This window comes from Chanodichthys erythropterus, chromosome 22 (genome assembly GCF_024489055.1).
Source record: "Chanodichthys erythropterus isolate Z2021 chromosome 22, ASM2448905v1, whole genome shotgun sequence".
NCBI lineage: Eukaryota > Metazoa > Chordata > Actinopteri > Cypriniformes > Xenocyprididae > Chanodichthys > Chanodichthys erythropterus.
This window is the reverse complement of record NC_090242.1, coordinates 24,624,782-24,643,581: the sequence shown is the minus strand read 5'-3', so window position 1 is coordinate 24,643,581 and position 18,800 is coordinate 24,624,782. Positions and strand designations below refer to the sequence as shown.

General features: G+C 37.1%; 3 protein-coding genes and 1 long non-coding RNA gene across 5 annotated transcripts in view; 2 read left to right on the top strand and 2 right to left on the bottom strand.

Annotated features, from left to right (window-relative positions):
• st14b (ST14 transmembrane serine protease matriptase b) overlaps nt 1-1,945 on the top strand; it is a 14,751-nt gene extending 12,806 nt beyond the window's left edge. Inside the window, exons 18-19 of the mRNA XM_067375231.1 lie at nt 394-530; nt 632-1,945. Of these exons, the coding sequence (XP_067231332.1) occupies nt 394-530; nt 632-793 (299 nt within the window). The 3' untranslated portion in view covers nt 794-1,945. The remainder of the gene's footprint in view (nt 1-393; nt 531-631) is intronic.
• On the bottom strand, nt 732-3,205 carry LOC137012147 (uncharacterized). The gene is made up of 3 exons (XR_010893551.1): nt 3,159-3,205; nt 2,221-2,283; nt 732-833 (listed from the first exon to the last, which is right to left on the bottom strand). It is a non-coding gene; the product is annotated as an uncharacterized lncRNA (long non-coding RNA).
• nfrkb (nuclear factor related to kappaB binding protein) lies at nt 2,537-17,441 on the top strand. Its single transcript, XM_067375230.1, has 26 exons — nt 2,537-2,637; nt 3,165-3,326; nt 3,450-3,651; nt 3,739-3,866; nt 4,564-4,735; nt 4,821-4,925; nt 4,996-5,069; nt 6,210-6,294; nt 6,381-6,555; nt 6,644-6,755; nt 7,858-7,984; nt 8,101-8,178; nt 8,690-8,769; nt 8,846-8,892; nt 9,296-9,356; nt 9,459-9,633; nt 9,895-10,001; nt 10,087-10,210; nt 10,909-10,988; nt 11,118-11,332; nt 12,473-12,749; nt 12,850-13,059; nt 13,928-14,695; nt 15,795-15,901; nt 16,000-16,135; nt 16,226-17,441. The coding sequence occupies exons 2-26, from the start codon at nt 3,201-3,203 to the stop codon at nt 16,349-16,351; spliced, it is 3,897 nt and encodes a 1,298-aa protein (XP_067231331.1). The 5' UTR covers nt 2,537-2,637; nt 3,165-3,200; the 3' UTR covers nt 16,352-17,441.
• The window catches only part of tmem45b (transmembrane protein 45B), a 4,075-nt gene continuing 2,576 nt past the window's right edge, over nt 17,302-18,800 (bottom strand). For both annotated transcript variants that reach the window (XM_067375232.1, XM_067375233.1), the window contains exons 2-6: nt 18,674-18,800; nt 18,049-18,252; nt 17,767-17,951; nt 17,524-17,666; nt 17,302-17,440 (exon numbers count right to left, since the gene is read on the bottom strand). The exon at nt 18,674-18,800 is cut by the window's right edge. In XM_067375232.1, the coding sequence (XP_067231333.1) occupies nt 17,323-17,440; nt 17,524-17,666; nt 17,767-17,951; nt 18,049-18,252; nt 18,674-18,800 (777 nt within the window). In that variant the 3' untranslated portion in view covers nt 17,302-17,322. The remainder of the gene's footprint in view (nt 17,441-17,523; nt 17,667-17,766; nt 17,952-18,048; nt 18,253-18,673) is intronic.

Genomic DNA, 18,800 nt, shown 5'->3' with positions numbered 1-18,800 from the left:
AAAATCACATACACTGAAAATCCAGTAATATCATTAGTGTGAAAATAATAATAAAAAAATCTATATATAAAATGCAAAAATATATAATATATATTACAGAGCAAATAAATGAATCATTGCTGAATCCTAGAAGTGCATTTCACCCGAAATTAAGAGTCCACCACTTTTTTTTTTTTTTTTGTGTGCACATTTATGCATAAAACCTCTACACTAAGAAACACAAATTTAGTCAAGTGTGTCGAAACTCTAAAACAAAACTGGTAAAACTGTCCAAAACCAGATAATGAGAGAAAGTACTTAAAACTGAAACTAAATGTAATTGAGTACAAATTATGATGTAATAAGAGCCAAAAATTGTTAGTAAACTCATAAAATGTCTTCTCCCTGCTCTAGATGATGTTGCATCAGTGTTGCAGAAGGCCGAGGTGCGCATTATTAACAGCACTGTGTGCAGCAAGCTGATGGATGATGGGATTACACCACGCATGATCTGTGCAGGTGTATTGAGTGGAGGCATAGATGCCTGTCAGGTAAAATAAAAGATCTTCTGTTTGTTTGTTTTTTCACATTCAGATACATGTCATAACCTTATGTTTCTCAATATCGTACATATTCTTCTTTCTCCTGCCAGGGTGACTCAGGTGGTCCGATGACTTCCATTGAGAGCAATGGGCGCATGTTCCTTGCTGGAGTTGTGAGTTGGGGAGATGGCTGCGGTCTCAGGAACAGACCTGGTATCTACACACGGGTCACAGAATACCGCAGCTGGATCAAGCAGATAACAGGGGTTTAGTGTCACAACGGTGACAAGAATTGGACTAAAGCCTGACAACCTGTATTAAGAGATATTGAGGGCAATTAAGGCATTCATATTTGTCAAGTTGTATTTCAATAGCCATAAAGATTCCTATAATCAACCCAAATGCCTACAAGAAAGATTTCTTTGACCTTTATTTTCAATGTAGATAGTTTTTTTTTTTTTTTTTTTTTTTTTCATAATAAGGAGCTCTCATAGTTTCTTCATCTATCTTTACTGCATGTGTTTACACTCTTAAAAGAGTTTTGTCTATATGGACTATACTGTTTTTGAGCTCAAATGAACTGTGTTTGTCTATCTGTGGAGGTAAAGTATTCTTTCTGCCTTGTCAAGTCATTACAACTTGAGTGCTTCTCAGGGATTTTTGTAATGTAATTGTTGGCGTAACAAGGCAATGGACTGTGTGGCTTTGTTTTTATTTGTATTACATTGTAGCTTTATCACCTTTCATGCCAAACAGTCTTCATCATTATATCTGTGCACAAATGTATTTTATGGCTAAATAATAGGAAATAATTTTAGAGTAGTCATTTATTCTAGACAATTGATGTCCTTCTTGAATGTTATTTTAAATCTATGCGGATAAGTATAATTGTGTGTGTGAATGTGTTCTTATGCATCACTTTACATCTGTTGAAATGTTTAAACTTACTTGAAATCTGAAAATCAAAGCATTTTTATGTTATGTTGAACTATAGATAATTTTTTAGATTTTATATTTTGCAATAGTTTAGGTAATGACCTTTGTTTTACTGTTATGTGCATCTGTAATTATTTTTATAATGTTATATTTTTATTTTTGTTAATGCCCTCCTTGAGGGATTGGCGTTCCCATAATGTGCCTTGATACTTCAGTGGGTTCTTTGATAGAAATTAAAAGTGAAATTCTTATTTTCCATGTTTTGAATTCAGGACTTGGTGCTACATTTAAAGAAACATGCGGAAAAATATTACAATTGCATAAAATAGGTTTTAAATGTACTGAATTTAACATATAAATACATTAACAAAAAATAAAGACTGGATAGGTTATTATAATGATTAGTGACTATCTTAAAGTATCTTATTTTTTGTGTACATATTGTAAAATGATATCTATGTAATGCTTTATCTCCTAAAACTGTAAAGATGGGCTTGAAATTACTATATTTGCATTCTTTATTTAAAATTTATTTAGAAATAAAATTTAATTTATAATTAAACTCGTATTTTCATAAGGAAGTTGAATTTTATCCTATGCAAAGAATGTGGATGGATGAACAAGTGCATAATCTATGTCTATATCTAATTTTTGTTTAAATTTTATTTTTTAAATTTTATGACAGCAATTAAGTCAAAGCTGAGCTTTGTCCACTTGTTTACCCACGATATTATAACATCTATTATATAAAATATGATATTACCTTTTAAATGAGACGAGATTTGGATGAAAACCTTTGCTTGTGCGTGATGCTTCATCTTTGCAGCTAGGTGCAGTGCAACATAAAGAAGAAAAAATAGGAATATCAAATTTAAACTTAATTTTGCATTTCCTTTAACATTTTCATAACACACACACATTGATTGGTGCGTTAATTTATTTATCTCCTTGCACATTTGTTTATATCTTTATTTAGGCAGGAACATGTGTATTTGTGTTTATTGTGTGTGTGTTTCGCACCATATTGGTATTTGGTATTTTACCATAGACTGTAGTATCTTACCATTAGCAGATGAACGGAAGTTTAGGCAACAGACCGGAAATGTGCACCAATGTTATTATTCCTACCGCCCTTGTGAAGAACTAGCATATACATTCCTAATTTCAACCAACACTCATGGTAAGATGCCTTAAACATTTTCCTGATATACATTAAATAGATAAGTGAAAACGATACGTTTTCTTAATTACACCATAGTAGATGTAAAGGCAGAAAAGGACTGTTAGCTTGTTGCATTAGCTAGTAGGAGAATTAGCATCAAAATGTCTCTATCAAGTGTAATTATTACATTTGTCTTTTGACATAAATTCATACATACAAGATGTCAGTACACCTTCACGGGAAATTATATTTTCGTAGTTTTTCTGTTTTTACATTCGTCTTTTTTGTTGTCTTCAAAAGTATCACACAAGCTAACATGCTAACGTACCTTGACAGGGTGAAGGGTGATCAGTATGATTTTTATCATTTATTTCATTAGGATAAATTGTATATAATACAGTAGTGTGAAATGTAGAAATGTAATTAGGATAAATAAAATGGTGAGTTAATTAGTAAATTCAAAATTAGTGCATTTCAGATGTGTTTAGAGTTTGCAAGTATTTAGAATTTCTTTGTTCATAATGTGTAATTTTGTAAACCTGCAGATCCCGCTTTTGCTGCTGTGAAAGGGTTAGGTAAAGATGGATGCACTGGATCACATGTTAACAGACCCACTGGAGTCTGGAATGGACCAGGATGGTCGTGTGATGGAAGAGTGCATGCTGGGAAACTGCAGAGTTCGGGTTCCTGAAGATTTACTGGAGGATGTGAGTTATCAACACTTCTTATTACAAACGTTCCAATGGCAGTTCCACCATTTTCATGAAAATCTGAAAGTATAAACTAAACATCTCTTTATCTTGTGTGCATGTGTGTCTGTGTGAGAGCAGCCAGAGATTTTCTTTTCGGTGATGAGTGAAAGCACGTGGACAGATGTTCTCACAGACGCTCAGCGGACACACCTGAGTCAGCTCCTGCCTCAGTTCTCAGAAAATAACACCTCAGAGCAGAACAGCATCATCAGCGACCTTTTCAACAACCAGAATTTCTTCTTCGGAAACCCCTTGCACAATGCCCAGAAGCTTTTCAGAGGTTACCCTCCTTCCCCTTTACTTTCAATCACAATATTTTCATTTATAAAATAAGACTTTATGTAAATGAGTTTGTTTCTTTCCTTAGATGGTTACTTTAACCCAGAAGTTGTCAAGTACAGACAACTCTGTGCCAAATCGCAGAAAAAAAGGCACATCTACTCCCTTCAGCAGTACTACCATAAATTACTCAAGCAGATCCTGGTCTCCAGAAAGGTACAATGAGTCACTGAAGATCTAATTTAGTATCTATTACATGGTCAATGTTTATCTCACCATTTACACTGCTTTTCAAAAGTTTGAAGTCAGTACGATTTTTTTGTTGTTGTTGTTTTTTTTAAGGAAATTAATACTTTTATTCAGCAAGAATGCGTTAAATTGATCAATACATGCTTTTAGTATGTAATTATAAAGCAGCACAACTGTTTTCAACATTGATAATAATCAGAAAAGTTTCTTAAGCAGCAAATCACCATATAATGATTTCTGAAGAATCATGTGATCAAGACTGGAGTAATGATGCTGAATAATAAGCTTTACTATGACAGGAATAAATTAGATAAAATATATTAAAATATAAAACAGTTATTTAAAATTGTAATAATATTTATTGTACAAAATTGCTGTTTTGCTGTATTTTTTGATAAACTAAAAGCAGCTTAGGTGAGCATAAGAGACTTTCAGAAACAATAAAAAATTACTGACCCCAAACTTTTGAACAGTAGTGTAAACAATGCAGAATCCTTTTTTTTTTTTCTGGAAAGTTCAAAGTTAGATTTGTACTTGCACCATATAGAAAACTAGCACAACTGAAGTCATGTGATCCATGACAGGTTAACACAGCAAGTAGTAAAGGTTCAGCAAAAGAAATCAACTAGTTGGTGCAACCTCTGCTGTAACTCTTGTAATGTAGGAGTTGCTGGATTTGGCGGTTCGCAGTGGACCTGAGCTTGCAGTAAAACGGCGGTACCCTGGCCCCTCTCATAAGGAGATGCTGGAGCAGAGGGTGAGACGTCGAGTGGCTCACATACAGAAGGATGTGAAAACAGAGTGTGGGGACAGTAATGTGTCATCTGATGAAGATGGTGGGTGTGATGCAGTGTAAAAACTTTTTCATCATGTGTTCATGTAATGATAATTAATATGATGGTTTTATGTTCATGTAAGCAGATACAGCCTCTTGGTTGCCTATTCCTCAGTCGCCGTCCTCCCCTACTCCAACTGTCTCTCTCAGGGTCCTACCCAGCCTTTCTACTCAGGACATGAAAAGCAGAGGTCAGTTAAAGCAGTTTTTAAAGCTCCCCAGGTATGAAGTATATGAAACTAAAGCTGATTTTCTATGTAGACAAACCTGAGCTGGGTGAGAAGGAACTAAGAGCCATGCTGCAGAGACACAGAGAAAAAAGAAAACGACAGCCAGTAAGTTGCCTAAAGGGGTCTTTTTTTAATAAATTTTTTTTATACTTCCTCCTCCAGTTCCAGTTATTCGGTTGTTAAGTCTGACGTCACACGGCAGCGCTTCCGGGTCCAAACGCTCTATCTTATACTACAAGAAAACAACAAATGGTGCTAATATACACACGTAATACTACAAAAAAATATATAATTATAACCTTTACCTCCATACCAATATTCCAGATGGCCTGACAATGATTCATCTTTTATAAATCGTTAAAATATTAATAACTGTGATGCTGTGAGCACGGAGACTGTTGTGTAGACTGTAAGTATTTTAAATGTTTAACTTTTTAAAATGATTGATGTTTAATATGAATAAATAGCACTTATAAACGGCCGTCGATGGCATTTGCCAGTGAAATGAGTCGAGAGTAGGACCAGTAAAATGGCGTTCCTTACGGCGTCACGACTTAACAAGCAGATAATGTTAGAAAAGTTTTTGTCTCTGGCCTTTAGAATAAAACGGTTAATTTTTTTCCCTGCAGCACCTTTAAGAAACTTGTGGTGTCACCAAGTTTCAAAAGTGCAGAACAAGCCATTTCTGCAGCTAAGTTACAATAATTGGTCAATTTTAAGTGGGAGGATTTAATTTCTTAAAGATACAGCATGTTTTTTTTTTACATTACATTAAGCTCTTTTTTTTTTTTTTTAATGATGAGAGAGGACTGGATTCCATGATATGACCCTTATAAAGCATATGCGAAATTACATTGTGGAAAATATTTGAGAAAAATAGTGTAAAAAACGTATAAATAAATAATAAAAATAAGGTTAAATTAACTAAATACATAAATGAATAAATGATTAGAATGAATGAATATATAATACATCTAACAGTACAGTGCTATAATGTGTAGGAAAAAAATGTAATAATGATTTTCCAAATAATAATTTACACATTTATATCATATATTTTTCACAGTATAAGTTGGGTCTTTATACTTGAAAATATATAGCTGCCTTTTACATTTTAAAACGGGGGTCTCTTGCACGATGATGATCATATAATATGTGTCTAGGACATATAAAATATTTAAAACCGTTGTACTAGAAGACACGATTTGTATGAGAAATGATTTTATTTTTTGATGTAATTTTTAGGATCACCCTGACCTTATGACCTCTGACCTCCATCTTGGTGATATCATGTCACGAGTCAACATCGGCAGAAAAGGATCCGTTACAAGTGAGAATGATAAGCTCAATTTATCCTCCTCAATATTAGATGCATGAATCATAGCAGCAGGTGGGAATCTGTGTCTATTTTTGTAGCTGCCTTTGACTTGGCCCTACCTAAGAAGAAGATAAAGGAGGAGAGGAAGAAGAAAAAGATGCGCCCTATTAAAATGGAATCGGAGGAGGTCTGTGATGTTCAGATGTCGACAGCTTCCATGAACTCGGGCCATGCTGATGCCCCCACTGCTCCTCCACAAACTGTTAAAGAAGAGTAGGTCTTTCTGCTGTACATAAAATACTTTGTTCAAAACTCTCAGCGTTTAAATATATTGCACTCATCTGTTTCGTTTGTACCAAAGGCCCATAGACGAGTCCCAGACGAGCCCTGACAGAGTGGAGGAGATAACCATGAGCTTTTTTCATTTGCTTGAGGACATCCTCAGACTGGAAAGTCTAGCAACATCCTCCGCGGTACATATAAATACATACAGTATTGGTCAGTTGGTAACACTTTACAATAAGGTTCATTTGTTAATGTATTATCTAACATGAACTAACAATGAGCAATACATGTGTTTCTGTATTAGTTAATCTTTGTTAACATTAGTTAATAAAAATACAGCAGTTAATTGTTCATGTTAGTTCACAGTGCATTAACTAATGTTAACAAATACAACTCTTGATTTTAATAATGTATTAGTAAATGTTGAAATTAACATTAACAAAGATTAATAAATGCTGGTGAAGTGCAGTTCATTATTAGTTAATGTAGTTAACTAATGAACCTTACTGTAAAGTGTTACCGCTCAATTCTTTATTATTACAATTTTCCCTAGTTTAATATTAAAGTCATTAAAATGTTCAGTGACACAAATGGTAGCATGGGAAATATGCAGTTGTGCAAAAAAATTTTACAGAGACACTACCTTTCAAAAGTTTCATACATAGTAAGTTTTCAATTGTAAGATTTAGTAAGTCTTGATATATAGTGTGATTTTAATAGCAAGTTTGATACTTAGATTTCAATAGTAAGAGTTGATTTAAAGAACGTTTTGCAAGGATTCATTAAATTTATCAGAAGGGACAGTAAAGACATTTATATACATATATATTAGAATGATTTCTGAAGGATCATGTGACTGAAGACTGGAGTAATGATGCTGAAAATCCTGCTTTGCCATCACAGAAATAAATTACATTTTAAAATGTATTCAGATAGAAAACAGTTATTTTTATTTATGATAATATTTCAAAATATTACTGTTCTGACAGTATTTTTAATAAAATTAATGCAGCCTTGGTCAAATGAAGAGATTTCTTTCAAAAACAATTAAAAAAAAAAACTTACTGACCTCAAACTCTTGAAGGGTAGTGTGTATGGTATGGGAATTATGCAGTGAAAAAATTACTATCATCCTGGGAAGTTTTCAAACAGTACTGAAGAACTTTCCATATATGTTTTAACTGAAGCTTCCAGAAATGTCTGAAGTGTGTTTAATAGTATTTCACTGTCTTTACTGCATAAACATAACAAAATCAGTGTTGTGATTGTTCCTCTTATGTTGCTCTTTAGTTGGAAGAGAAAGTCCAACAATGGCAGTCATCTCCAGCCAGCGCACTCAACCCCTGGTTCTCTATGGCCCCCTGCTGGTCAGAGTTGGTTGTACCTGCTCTACAATTTCTCGCTGGAGAGAGCAAAGGTATGCCTGAATCTATGAATCTTGAAAATTTCCTACAACTATTAATTCACAATTCATACAGTGAATGATGCATGTTGGTGTTTAGGTTTATGCTTTGTGTCTCTGTTTCCGGTCAGCTGGTGTGATGGCTCTTCCTACTGGCTTCATACCTTTTGTGGAATTAAAGGAACTCTCACAGCAGTGGAAATGGATATGTACGATGATCTCCCTGTTTTCTACTTGTAACTGTATTTAGATGGAAATATAGGCTCTTCAATTATTGAAGGTTATGTATAGAACTGTCCAAAAGTTTGGGGTTGGTAATATGATAAAACAAAACCAAAACAAGAAAAATTTTCCAGTCTTCAGTGTCACATGATCCTTCAGAAATCATTTTAATATGCGGATTTGGTGCTCAAGAAACAATTATTATTATTATAGAATCCATAATTTTTTTCAGGATTATTTAATGAATAGAAAAGTTCAAACAAACAGCACTTTAAAAAAAAAAAAAAAAAAAAATAGATTGTTTTGTAACATTATACATGTCTTTACTGTCACTTTGATGAATACATCCTTGCTGAATAAAAGTAACAATTTATTTAAAAAAAAACTTCAGATCAGAATTTTTTTATTTTATTGGTAAATTCATATATTCATGCACTGATTCATTCATGAGTGTCAAAGCCACCAGTTGTGTGCATTTCTTCATACTGATCTGTGCAGGTCCAAGTCAGGATGGAGACAAAGATCTGAGTGCCCTGTGCCAGTTATGGCTGGAGTCAAAGGATCATGTGATTGTCAAGGTAGTAAAAGGCTTTCAAGCTTTTCATGATGATGTAAGGGCACACTCTGATTCCTGATTCTGTTTTTGTTTTACAGCAGGAGGGAGAGGAAACCGCAGAACTCACTCCTCCAACACCCAGAGTGTGAGTTTGACAGTAGATTACAGTGTGTTTACTTAAAGGGATAGTTCACCCAAAAATGAAAATTCTATCATTATTTTCTCACCCTTATGTTAATTCTTTCTTCTGTTGAACATAAAGGAAGATATTTTGAAGAATGTTGGTAACCAAACAGTTGCTGGCTTCCATAGTATAGAAAAAGATACTACGGAAGTCAATGGAGACTAGACATTCTTCAAAATATCTTCTTTTGTGTTTTGCACAAGAAATACATTCATACAGGTTTGGAACAACTTGAGGCTGAGTAAATAAGACAGAATTTTCACTCAACTATCCATTTAACCATAAGCAACAATTCCTTTGTCTTTTGGTTGAGACCCATGCACACATTCATGTCATTTCTTGCTGTTTTTCTACTGTCTATCAGGTGGACTGACTATGTGGTGAGGCCAAGTACAGGAGAGGAAAGGCATGTTTTTCAAGAGCAGGTGTGTGCCTGAGTCCTGTCACTGCATATTTTTTTACATTGTTGCGCTGCTTGTGGAATGTAGTCTGTTATTACTGTCATTGAAATATTCAATGTTCCTTAGGAGCAGCAACGTTACGATCAGCCTCATAAAGCCTTTACTTACCGAATGCATGGCTTTGAATCTGTGGTGGGACCAGTAAAGGGAGTTTTTGACAAGGAGACGTCGCTCAATAAAGCTCGAGAGCATTCTTTGCTTCGCTCTGACAGACCGGCCTACGTCACCATACTATCTCTTGGTAACCACTGGGTCCTCTTTCTTTTGCAGTTCTGTTAGGGATGTCATATAGTTTAGTAAATGAGAGCCTGGTTTTAATATCAGTTCATTGAAAAGGACTGTTCTCCCAAAAGCAGTTTTTTTTTTTCCAAGCTCATTTGAGTTTCTTTAATTCAGTCAGTAGATAGTGACTATTAATATTCCTTTAATTATTCTCAGAAAGCAGTTTTCAGTTGTGGTCAAATAAAGAAATTCAACATGTTTCCTGTTTTCATCAACACAGTAAGAGATGCTGCTGCCAGGCTTCCTAACGGAGAAGGTACCAGAGCTGAGATTTGTGAGTTACTGAAGGACTCGCAGTTCCTAGCCCCTGATGTCACCAGTGCTCAGGTCAGACATGTGTTTCATGCTGTTGTATTTACAGTTATAACACATTAGTCACTGTTACACTCTCACACATTTTGTTCATTTTTAGGTGAACACTGTGGTGAGTGGTGCACTTGACCGGCTGCACTACGAGAAAGACCCTTGTGTGAAATACGACATCGGCCGCAAGCTGTGGATCTACCTCCACAGGGACCGGAGCCAGGAGGAGTTTGGTAAGCAACCCTGTGACCCCCATGCAGTGATGCATGTGCATTACTCAAAACATCAAAAGGTTTCATTGCCACAGGCAGATTGTGTGTGTCATAATGAATGCCAGACAAGTAGAACAGGTTTAGTACTCAGAGAATTGCAGATCGTATCAGGTTTCCATATTCTGCTATTGGCAAATATGTATCTGCAAAGTCAGACATGACCAGTGTAATATCAGTATTAATAATTTACTTTTTTTTTTTTTATATATATATATATATTTTTTTTTTTTTTAAATGAGCTTTTATGTGTTATATTTTCAGTTTTAACTTTATTTTCATTTAAGTTTTTGTTGTAGTAAATGTGCTTTTGTCATTTTTATTAGTTTTATTAATATTTTATTTATTTACTTTAAAACCTAATCTTAAAAACATGTTGCCTTGGCAGATAACAGAATTAAAGTTAAAACAATGTTTTTCATCTAATATTTATATTTTATTATATTTAAGCTTAGTTCAATTACCAAAAATGTTTTTTTTTTAATGTATAATTTTAGTTTTAGTCAACAATAAGAAGTCCCCAGCTGAGAGACAGCCCTGCACACCAGATGCTTCCAGACTTTTGCAATATCTATGATAAGAATGAGTAATATATGAGTAAAAAGCTGGCATGCTGCCTGTAATGGTAAAAAAAAAAATACTAAATCATCTTTCTTGATCAGAGCGAATACACCAGGCCCAGGCCGCAGCTGCTAAAGCCAAGAAAGCTTTGCAGCAGAAGCCCAAACCAGCACCAAAACCTGTAAGTTCTTTTACACTCACTCACGTCATTGTTGTCCCACTAATTTGAAATGTAAAGCATCACTGTTGGGCCATGCTAATTTGCATGAGTTGTTGCATATGTTTATGTTTTTGTGAATATGTATTGTAGAAGGCAGGTGGTAAGGAGCCAGGCAGTAAGAATGGTGCTGCAGAGGCTGGCCAGAGCTCAGGCAGTGAAGGAGTAGCCATTGCATCCACCAGCTTGTCTCAAACTCCCTCCACCCCCACACCGAGCACCCCTGGAACCCCTAAATCACCCCTCCCTCCCACGGTAGCTACTCCAACCAAAGTAGGCGCCACAGAACCCGTCAAAACCAATCCCAGGTCAGTTGTTGGTAAACAATTCTTTAATGTATAGTTTAGCAAAAAAAGGAAAATCCTGTCATCATCTTTACTGTATGTCTTTACGGAACCTGTATGACTGACATTCTTCTATGGAACTCTTGAGGAAATCCAAAATTAGAAAATTCCAAAGAATGTTTATGCTTCTGAGATTCTTAGAATCTTTTCTTTTCTGTTGAAGTCATGCAGGTTTGGAACAACATGAAGGTGAGGAAATGTCATTGTCATTTTTGGTTGAACTGTCTCTTTAAATTTTTTTAAATCTTTTTTTTATTTAAGGGTTAGTTCACCCAAAAATGAAAATTCTGTCATTAATTACCCTTATGTTGTTCCACACCCGTAAGACCTTCATTTATCTTCGGAACACAAATTAAGATATTTTTGATCAAATCCGATGGCTCAGTGAGGCCTGCATTGAAAGCAAGATAAATAACACTTTCAATGCCCAGAAAGCTACTAAAGACATATTTAAAACAGTGGTCCAACCTTAATGTTATGAAGCGACGAGAATACTTTTTGTGCACCAAACAAAAAACAAATAATGACTTTATTCAACAATATCTAGTGATTGGTGATTTCAAAACACTGCTTCAAAAAGGTTTGAAGCTTTACAAATCTTTTGTTTCGAATCAGTGGTTCGGAGCGCATATCAAACTCACGTAATTTCAGTAAACGAGGCTTCGTTACATCATGTGTTTGGAAATTTCAGTGGTTCACCACTGGGGGGCGTGACTTTGGCAGTTTGATACACGCTCCAAACCACTGATTCGAAGCAAAAGATTCATAAAGCTTTGAAGCTTTGTGAAGCAGTGCTTTGAAATCACACATCAATAGATATTGTTAAATACGTTTTTTTTTTTTTGGCGCATAAAAAGTATTCTCGTCGCTTCATAACATTTCAGGCTGAACCACTGTAGTCACATGAACTGTTTTAAATACGTCTTTAGTACCTTTCTGGGCATTGAAAGTGTAAATTATCTTGCTGGCAATGCAGGCCTCACTGAGCCATCAGATTTTGTGAAAAATATCTTAATTTGTGTTCCAAAGATGAAGACCGTATCATCAGTCACATGCTCCATTCTTTGTATATTGACTTTGATGATCATAATTTCTTCTCTGCAGTGTCCTGTTGGTGTCTCCTCCTTCCATGCCTCAGTTAGGAACGTTGCTGTCTGCGAGTCAGCCAGGTCCACAGGTTTCCCAGCAGGCCTCTCCGCAGCCTGCAACTCGGGTAGTGGCACACTCGGCTGCCACTGGCTCTCTGCCTCAGGTGCGAGTGGTCACTGCCCAGCCTGGTCTTCCGACGTCTTCTGCGAGCCAGGCGGCCACATTAGTGCACCAGAGCCCTCACCACATCAGGGTGCCTGTCACTGTGGCGCATGGAAAGAACATCACGCAGGTGCACTACAGCATCTCTAGCAATATTGTTTGTGTATTCAGTGTACCCTTACAAACAGACAATGGATGGATCACATTCTTGTTTGTCTTTCTTTGAACAGGCAGTGGTGACTCTACCACTAAGAAGCCAGTCTGCAGGAAGTCCCATTCAGGTGCAGTCTTCACGGGGTCAGACCAGTCTTACTGTTCCAGGTCTTGCATCTGCTGTCACAGTTACCAAACCTCAGACGAGCTCCCCTGCCAGTCCGGCACACAACCCAACATCACCTGCTGTATTGCAGGGTGTCAGCAGCCAGAATATTATCAAACAGGTACAAACTGACTCAGAATGCATCAGACTCTGTTTTCACATGGTATAAACTGGGGATGCACAATATATCAATATCTTTTATTGGCTGATGTAAAAAATATGTTTTTATATCTCTTAGATGTTGGATATATACATCATACATGATATTTTCCCTTATTTGTACATTTAGATTACATTTGCTGTCATCTAATGCTCATTTAAAGTTAATCATTAAAAACTCTAATAACTTGAATCGCAAAATAAATATACGTTTTTATACATTATAATTTTGTGATGCCTAAATTCACTTGTAGCATATAAAATTAATGTTTTTAGTTATTTATTTAGTAAAAATTGTATACCATTTTAATATTAGCCATTTATACTTAACATTTGAAAAATGAAAGAATATTATGTATCTTGTTCTAATAAAAATACAAAATATGAAGTAGGTGTACACAGCCAAAACCCAAATTGTGCTCAGGTACAGGACATAAAAAGCAATAAATGAAGGAAAAAAAATGGTTTGTGCCTGATTAAAAAAAAATAATAATAATAATTTTTTTATTTATTTATTTTTTTTCTGGAACTGCAATTTCAGTGTCCATACTGTACATATCTGGTAACAATTTTGTAACCATATTAATATTAATGTAATTATTTTATTGTAGAAATATATCTTGGTCATTGTACATTTTCCTTGTATAAAGGGGTAAAAAAATACAAATAAAAAAATACATTAGCCATTTATCAGTTATTGGCCATAACATAAAAATAATTATCATTATTGGCTGGAATCTATCAGTGCATTCCTAATTAAAACAGTTTGATAAACCGTAGATATTTTTTGTTTTATTTCCTTGTCAAATCTTCACTTTTGTTTTAACCAGGTTGCGATCACTGGTCAGTTAGGTGTAAAGGCCCAGAGTGGGGCCGGGATCCCTCTCACCGCCACTAACCTACGCATTCAGGGAAAGGATGTGCTCCGCTTGCCCCCCTCCTCAATTACAACTGATGCCAAAGGTCAGACAGTACTTCGCATCACTCCGGACATGATGGCCACCCTCACTAAATCTCCAATGGCCACTGTCAAACTCACACCAGACATGCTGAGCAGTGCCACAAGCTCAGGCAGCAAGAGCATCTCCGCCACACTACATGTGTCTCCATCCCAGCCTTCACCCCCTACCTCGAACACCACTGCATCCACAACAGCTGAAAACCTGGCCACCAAAGCACCTGCCACAGGCACCGCCACCCTAGTAAAGGTTCACCCAGAGCTGAAGGCCGCCTGTGACACGGCCATCCGCCTCATGCCAGCCTTGGCCGTCACTATGACTGACCCCAAGGCCCGCACATTCTCAACCGTCACCTCGTCTGACTCTAAAGCAGGAACCACTATTCGAATAGTGCCAAACCTTGGTGTGATCCCTCAGAAACAAGGTCAGACTGTCTCAATTAGCACAACCACCACAAGTACAAAGCCTGTCACGGTATCATCGGGGGCGGCCACTGTTGCAATAGCCACCAGTGGAGTGGGAGGGGCCAAAGGCGTGACACTGGGACCTGCAGCCACAGGCTCTACGCTTTCTCTGGGCACTGCTACGGCCACAGTCAGACAGGTGCCGGTTAGTGCTACTGTAGTAGCCACACAAGCTGTAAGTTTATCTTTTAGTGCGTGATTCATTTCATCAACACCTTTCAAAACTGACAACTAAACAAAATAGCATATAATTTACTAGGGGTTGTGACAAAATGTTTAAAATGTATTTAAGATGCAATAGGTAGTTCTCTACAGAAACATTTTTGTTATACTGGATGAAAGTCTCCTCATGGCCTGATAGCAATCACTATGTTAAACTACCTAAATGTATTTTTATAAATATATATATCGTCTGTGGAGCCTAAAATGTTCATCTAATCTTTATATTCAGTCCGAATGAAGTAATATGATGTCCTACCTGCCTGTCAGTGTATGTTTTTACATACCCTCACGTACCCTGTTTGTGCAGACATCATACATCATCAGCGCGTTTCACGCTATGCAGAGTTTATGTAGACAGACGTCAGTCACGGAGTACCACAAACAAACAGCATCTACCTTTTACAGTTCCTACCAAATCAAAACAACAAGCTTAAGCTGCGTTCAACTACCGTAATTAAGAGATGGCAACCCGGGAAGTTGTAAACAGGAGCTGTTCACATTTCCATGTCAACAGTATCAACACCAAAATAAATCTGCAGCAGTCAGGTACAAGCTCACTATAAGATGTTTACATTCATTATTATAGTAATGTTATGTGCTTTGAGAGATGAGGTAGTTTAACGCAGTCTTGCGACACTTTGATGAAAGCAGCTGTGTGTGCACGTGGAGTGTTTTGGAGGAGGCGTGGCTTTAGATTGTATGCTTTCAGTGCTAGCAGGCTAACGTTAGCATTTCCCAGATCACCTACTGCACCTTTAATACATTTGAATTATTTTTTAAATCGTAATTCAATGATTCACTCATAAAGACTTGACTTGTTTCATTACTGGATGAATCAAAAAATTTCTTGAATGTATAATTCAATAACAAATACAGATTTTAACCGTCACTTGTCGCCACCTACTGTTCCAAACTTTGGGTTTCATTTCAGTTAGGATGCTTCTTGTCAGTGCAGTAGACAGGAAGAAGGCTCACTGGGATTTGGAACCGAGCCAATGTTTGTTATGTGTAATTGCCTGTTATGATGACGTTTGAAACTTTGCTCTTTTCAGGGAAAGCTTCCCACGAGGATCACGGTGCCTCTATCTGTCCTCAGCCAACCTTTGAAAAATAAGAGTGTGGTCACTACTCCCATACTTAAAGGGAACATCAGCACCAAGTGAGTAAACAAACAGTAGTTCAGTAGTTCCCTGTCAGGTTTTTTAAGTTCCCAATAATTTGAAATCTTAATTTGGGAAAAATGTTTTCTGTTTTTAGTATCAGCAATCTGGGGAGGAACATTATCTTGACTACCATGCCGGCAGGCACCAAGTTGATTGCTGGGAACAAGCCGGTCAGCTTTGTGACTGCTCAACAACTGCAGCAGCTACAGCAACAGGGACAGGCCACACAGGTTGACTCATCAGACTCACAAACAAACTAAAACTGGTCTTACAAGCCAGACCATACACATGTTTTAACCAAGTATGCTTCTTTACCCAAGGTTCGAATCCAGACAGTACCGGCTCAGCAGCTACAGCGCACAGCCGCCAGCTCTCCGAAATCCACAGTGTCTACGGTGGTGGTCTCTACTGCACCCTCGCCAAAAACAAACCCAGACCCTCAATGAGACATCATAAAGATTCAAAGACCTCAAAACAAAAAGAGCATGTGCACAAATTTTTACTTAAATGTCCCATTAAATTTGCATATGGGCAAAGCGGTGTCAGATTCTAAGCACCTGTCTTGTTCTGACACAGCTTTTTCTGTCATTTTGTTTCCAACATTTGCTGATTTTTGCAAGTTCCCACAAGGAAGTCTGATTTGGATGCTGATATGATGTCCATTGTAAACAGGGAAGTAAGGTCAGGTGAACAATTGCGCATGGCTTGTATCAGTCTGTGATTCTGGTTAAAGTGAATGGCCTTTCTCTAGAAAATGTTGACATGTACACAGAGGTGACTTTGTTTATTTGTGCTTTTCATATCTTAAATTCCCCTAAAGAAATGTAATTTAACAAGTACTGTTAATATTCTGTAGCCACTGTTTGTATTGTGATAAATAAATGATTGTGCTACACAAATCAAATCAAAACGGCTGTTACGTTAATTCAACTGAATGGCGTTGTGTAATGCAATCCAGGGTTGAATTGTGTATATGTAAAACAAACCATTTGCCTGCTTTGTGCCACTTCATTTACATGATGTGGCAAGTAACATAAATCGAGCTGACCATCCAACATCAGTGTCGGACAATTATATGCTTGTATATTCCTCGTTTGAATTTCATTATAAAACATTTTTAATGTGCTATTATGCATCTATTACAGGCATTTCGGGGTGAATGGCATACATGCATGCGTTTGATGTTCTGTTTTCCCCCTCTGGTTTGGCAAATCCTTTTGCAGGTGCTTCTGACACCTGTGACAACCACATTATTTACAAGTCCATTTTGATGGGATATTTTCAGCTTGAGCACACACAAATCTTTTGCAGTGAAATGATTCAAACATAAATTCATAGAAGACAGCTTGCTAGCATAGAAAAAGGCAAAAAGATTGCATTCAGTGCATTCAATCTTGGCAGTCATCAGAAGCTCCGACTACTCTTCATCTGATTCCTGGAGCAAAGCCTTCTGGGAGCTAGAGTCTGACGCAGTGCACTTTCTGAGGCCCATCTCCATGTCGCCTATCTGTCTTCCATCACACCATTTTGAAGACCTGGAAAGATCATGGGCACAATGTAAGCAAAATAAAGTCAGTGAAAACGTTTTGGTCCATCCAAAATGACCATGTCCTCTCACCAAAAAACTCCACAGTAGCAGATGCCCACAATCAGTAGAGCCACAGCATAATGCCAGCAGAAGCACATGGTGATGAACATAATGTTGTCATGCTTTTCCAGATCCCACTCTGCTCCACTCAGAGGATAAAGCACAAACCCGATCTGAAACGTTATGAATATTTCCATTACTCGCATATTTTCTAAGAATCAAATGAAGTGGTTAATGTCCTTCACCTATGAGGTTGAGATATGTTGTCTTTACCTGATAGAACCATGTCCCTTGTAGGATGGCCAAACTGGACCTGAAAAGTTCCAGCATCATGTTATCTCGCTTAAACACCTCCAACATTGTGCTGGCGGATCCACCAAACACCGCAAACAGAAGCAGAGAGTGAATGTGCTGGTCCAGATGAGGACGGTTGTGGACGTGGAAATAGAAAAGGAACCCTGGAAGAGAAAAGCCATGACATTTACATCCTCAGCAAGGACAATGGTGGGCTATCACTGCACATTTGCTTAATCAAAGGCTCATTTTGCTTGATACCTTCCACAAAGAGAGCCAAGGAAAGGGAGAGACGGTCAAGACCAACCGGCACGTGGCGAGAAGACATGCTGAGAACGTCTGCGATGCCAGAGATGCCGAAGAATAAGTACATGGTGCTGTGCTGCCAATTCATCAGCTTCACCCAGCCGTCCTTATACAGATGTGCATGAGGGCCATCAGGCACAAACTGCTCCGCCATGATCCCTGGAGAGAGATTTTAGTGTGAATCAAGAATTTGGCAAGTAAATAGATTAATTCATTCGTGACATTTTAAATGTGTCACTTTCTTCTGTGGAACACAAAAGGAGCTACTTAAAAGAATGTCCAAGCTGCTCTTTTCCAAACAATGTAAGTGAAAGGTGATCATAGTTGGATTTTCAAAGCAGATTTTCAGGCGATAGTGACTTTTAGCACAGGTATAATATGGCTTCAGAGAGCTTATTGTATTGTTCATGAGTTTGAACAACTTTTTCAGAGCTTGTCCCCTTTCACGTTATGGAAGAGAGCAGCTCGGACATTCTGCTAAACTTCTCCTTTGGTGAATCACAAAAAGAAGGCAAATATGTGTTCATTTTAAGAGTATGTGTTCATTTTAAGAGTACAGAGAATGTTACTTGTAACTCACCAACAAATGCGAAAAAGATCTTCAGAGCTCCTTCAATTAAGTCTATGCGGTTGAAGAGTACATTTTGCATTTGTCTATCTCTGTCTCCACGTTGCCTCTGTTTTTTTCTTTGTATCTGTCGGAAAGG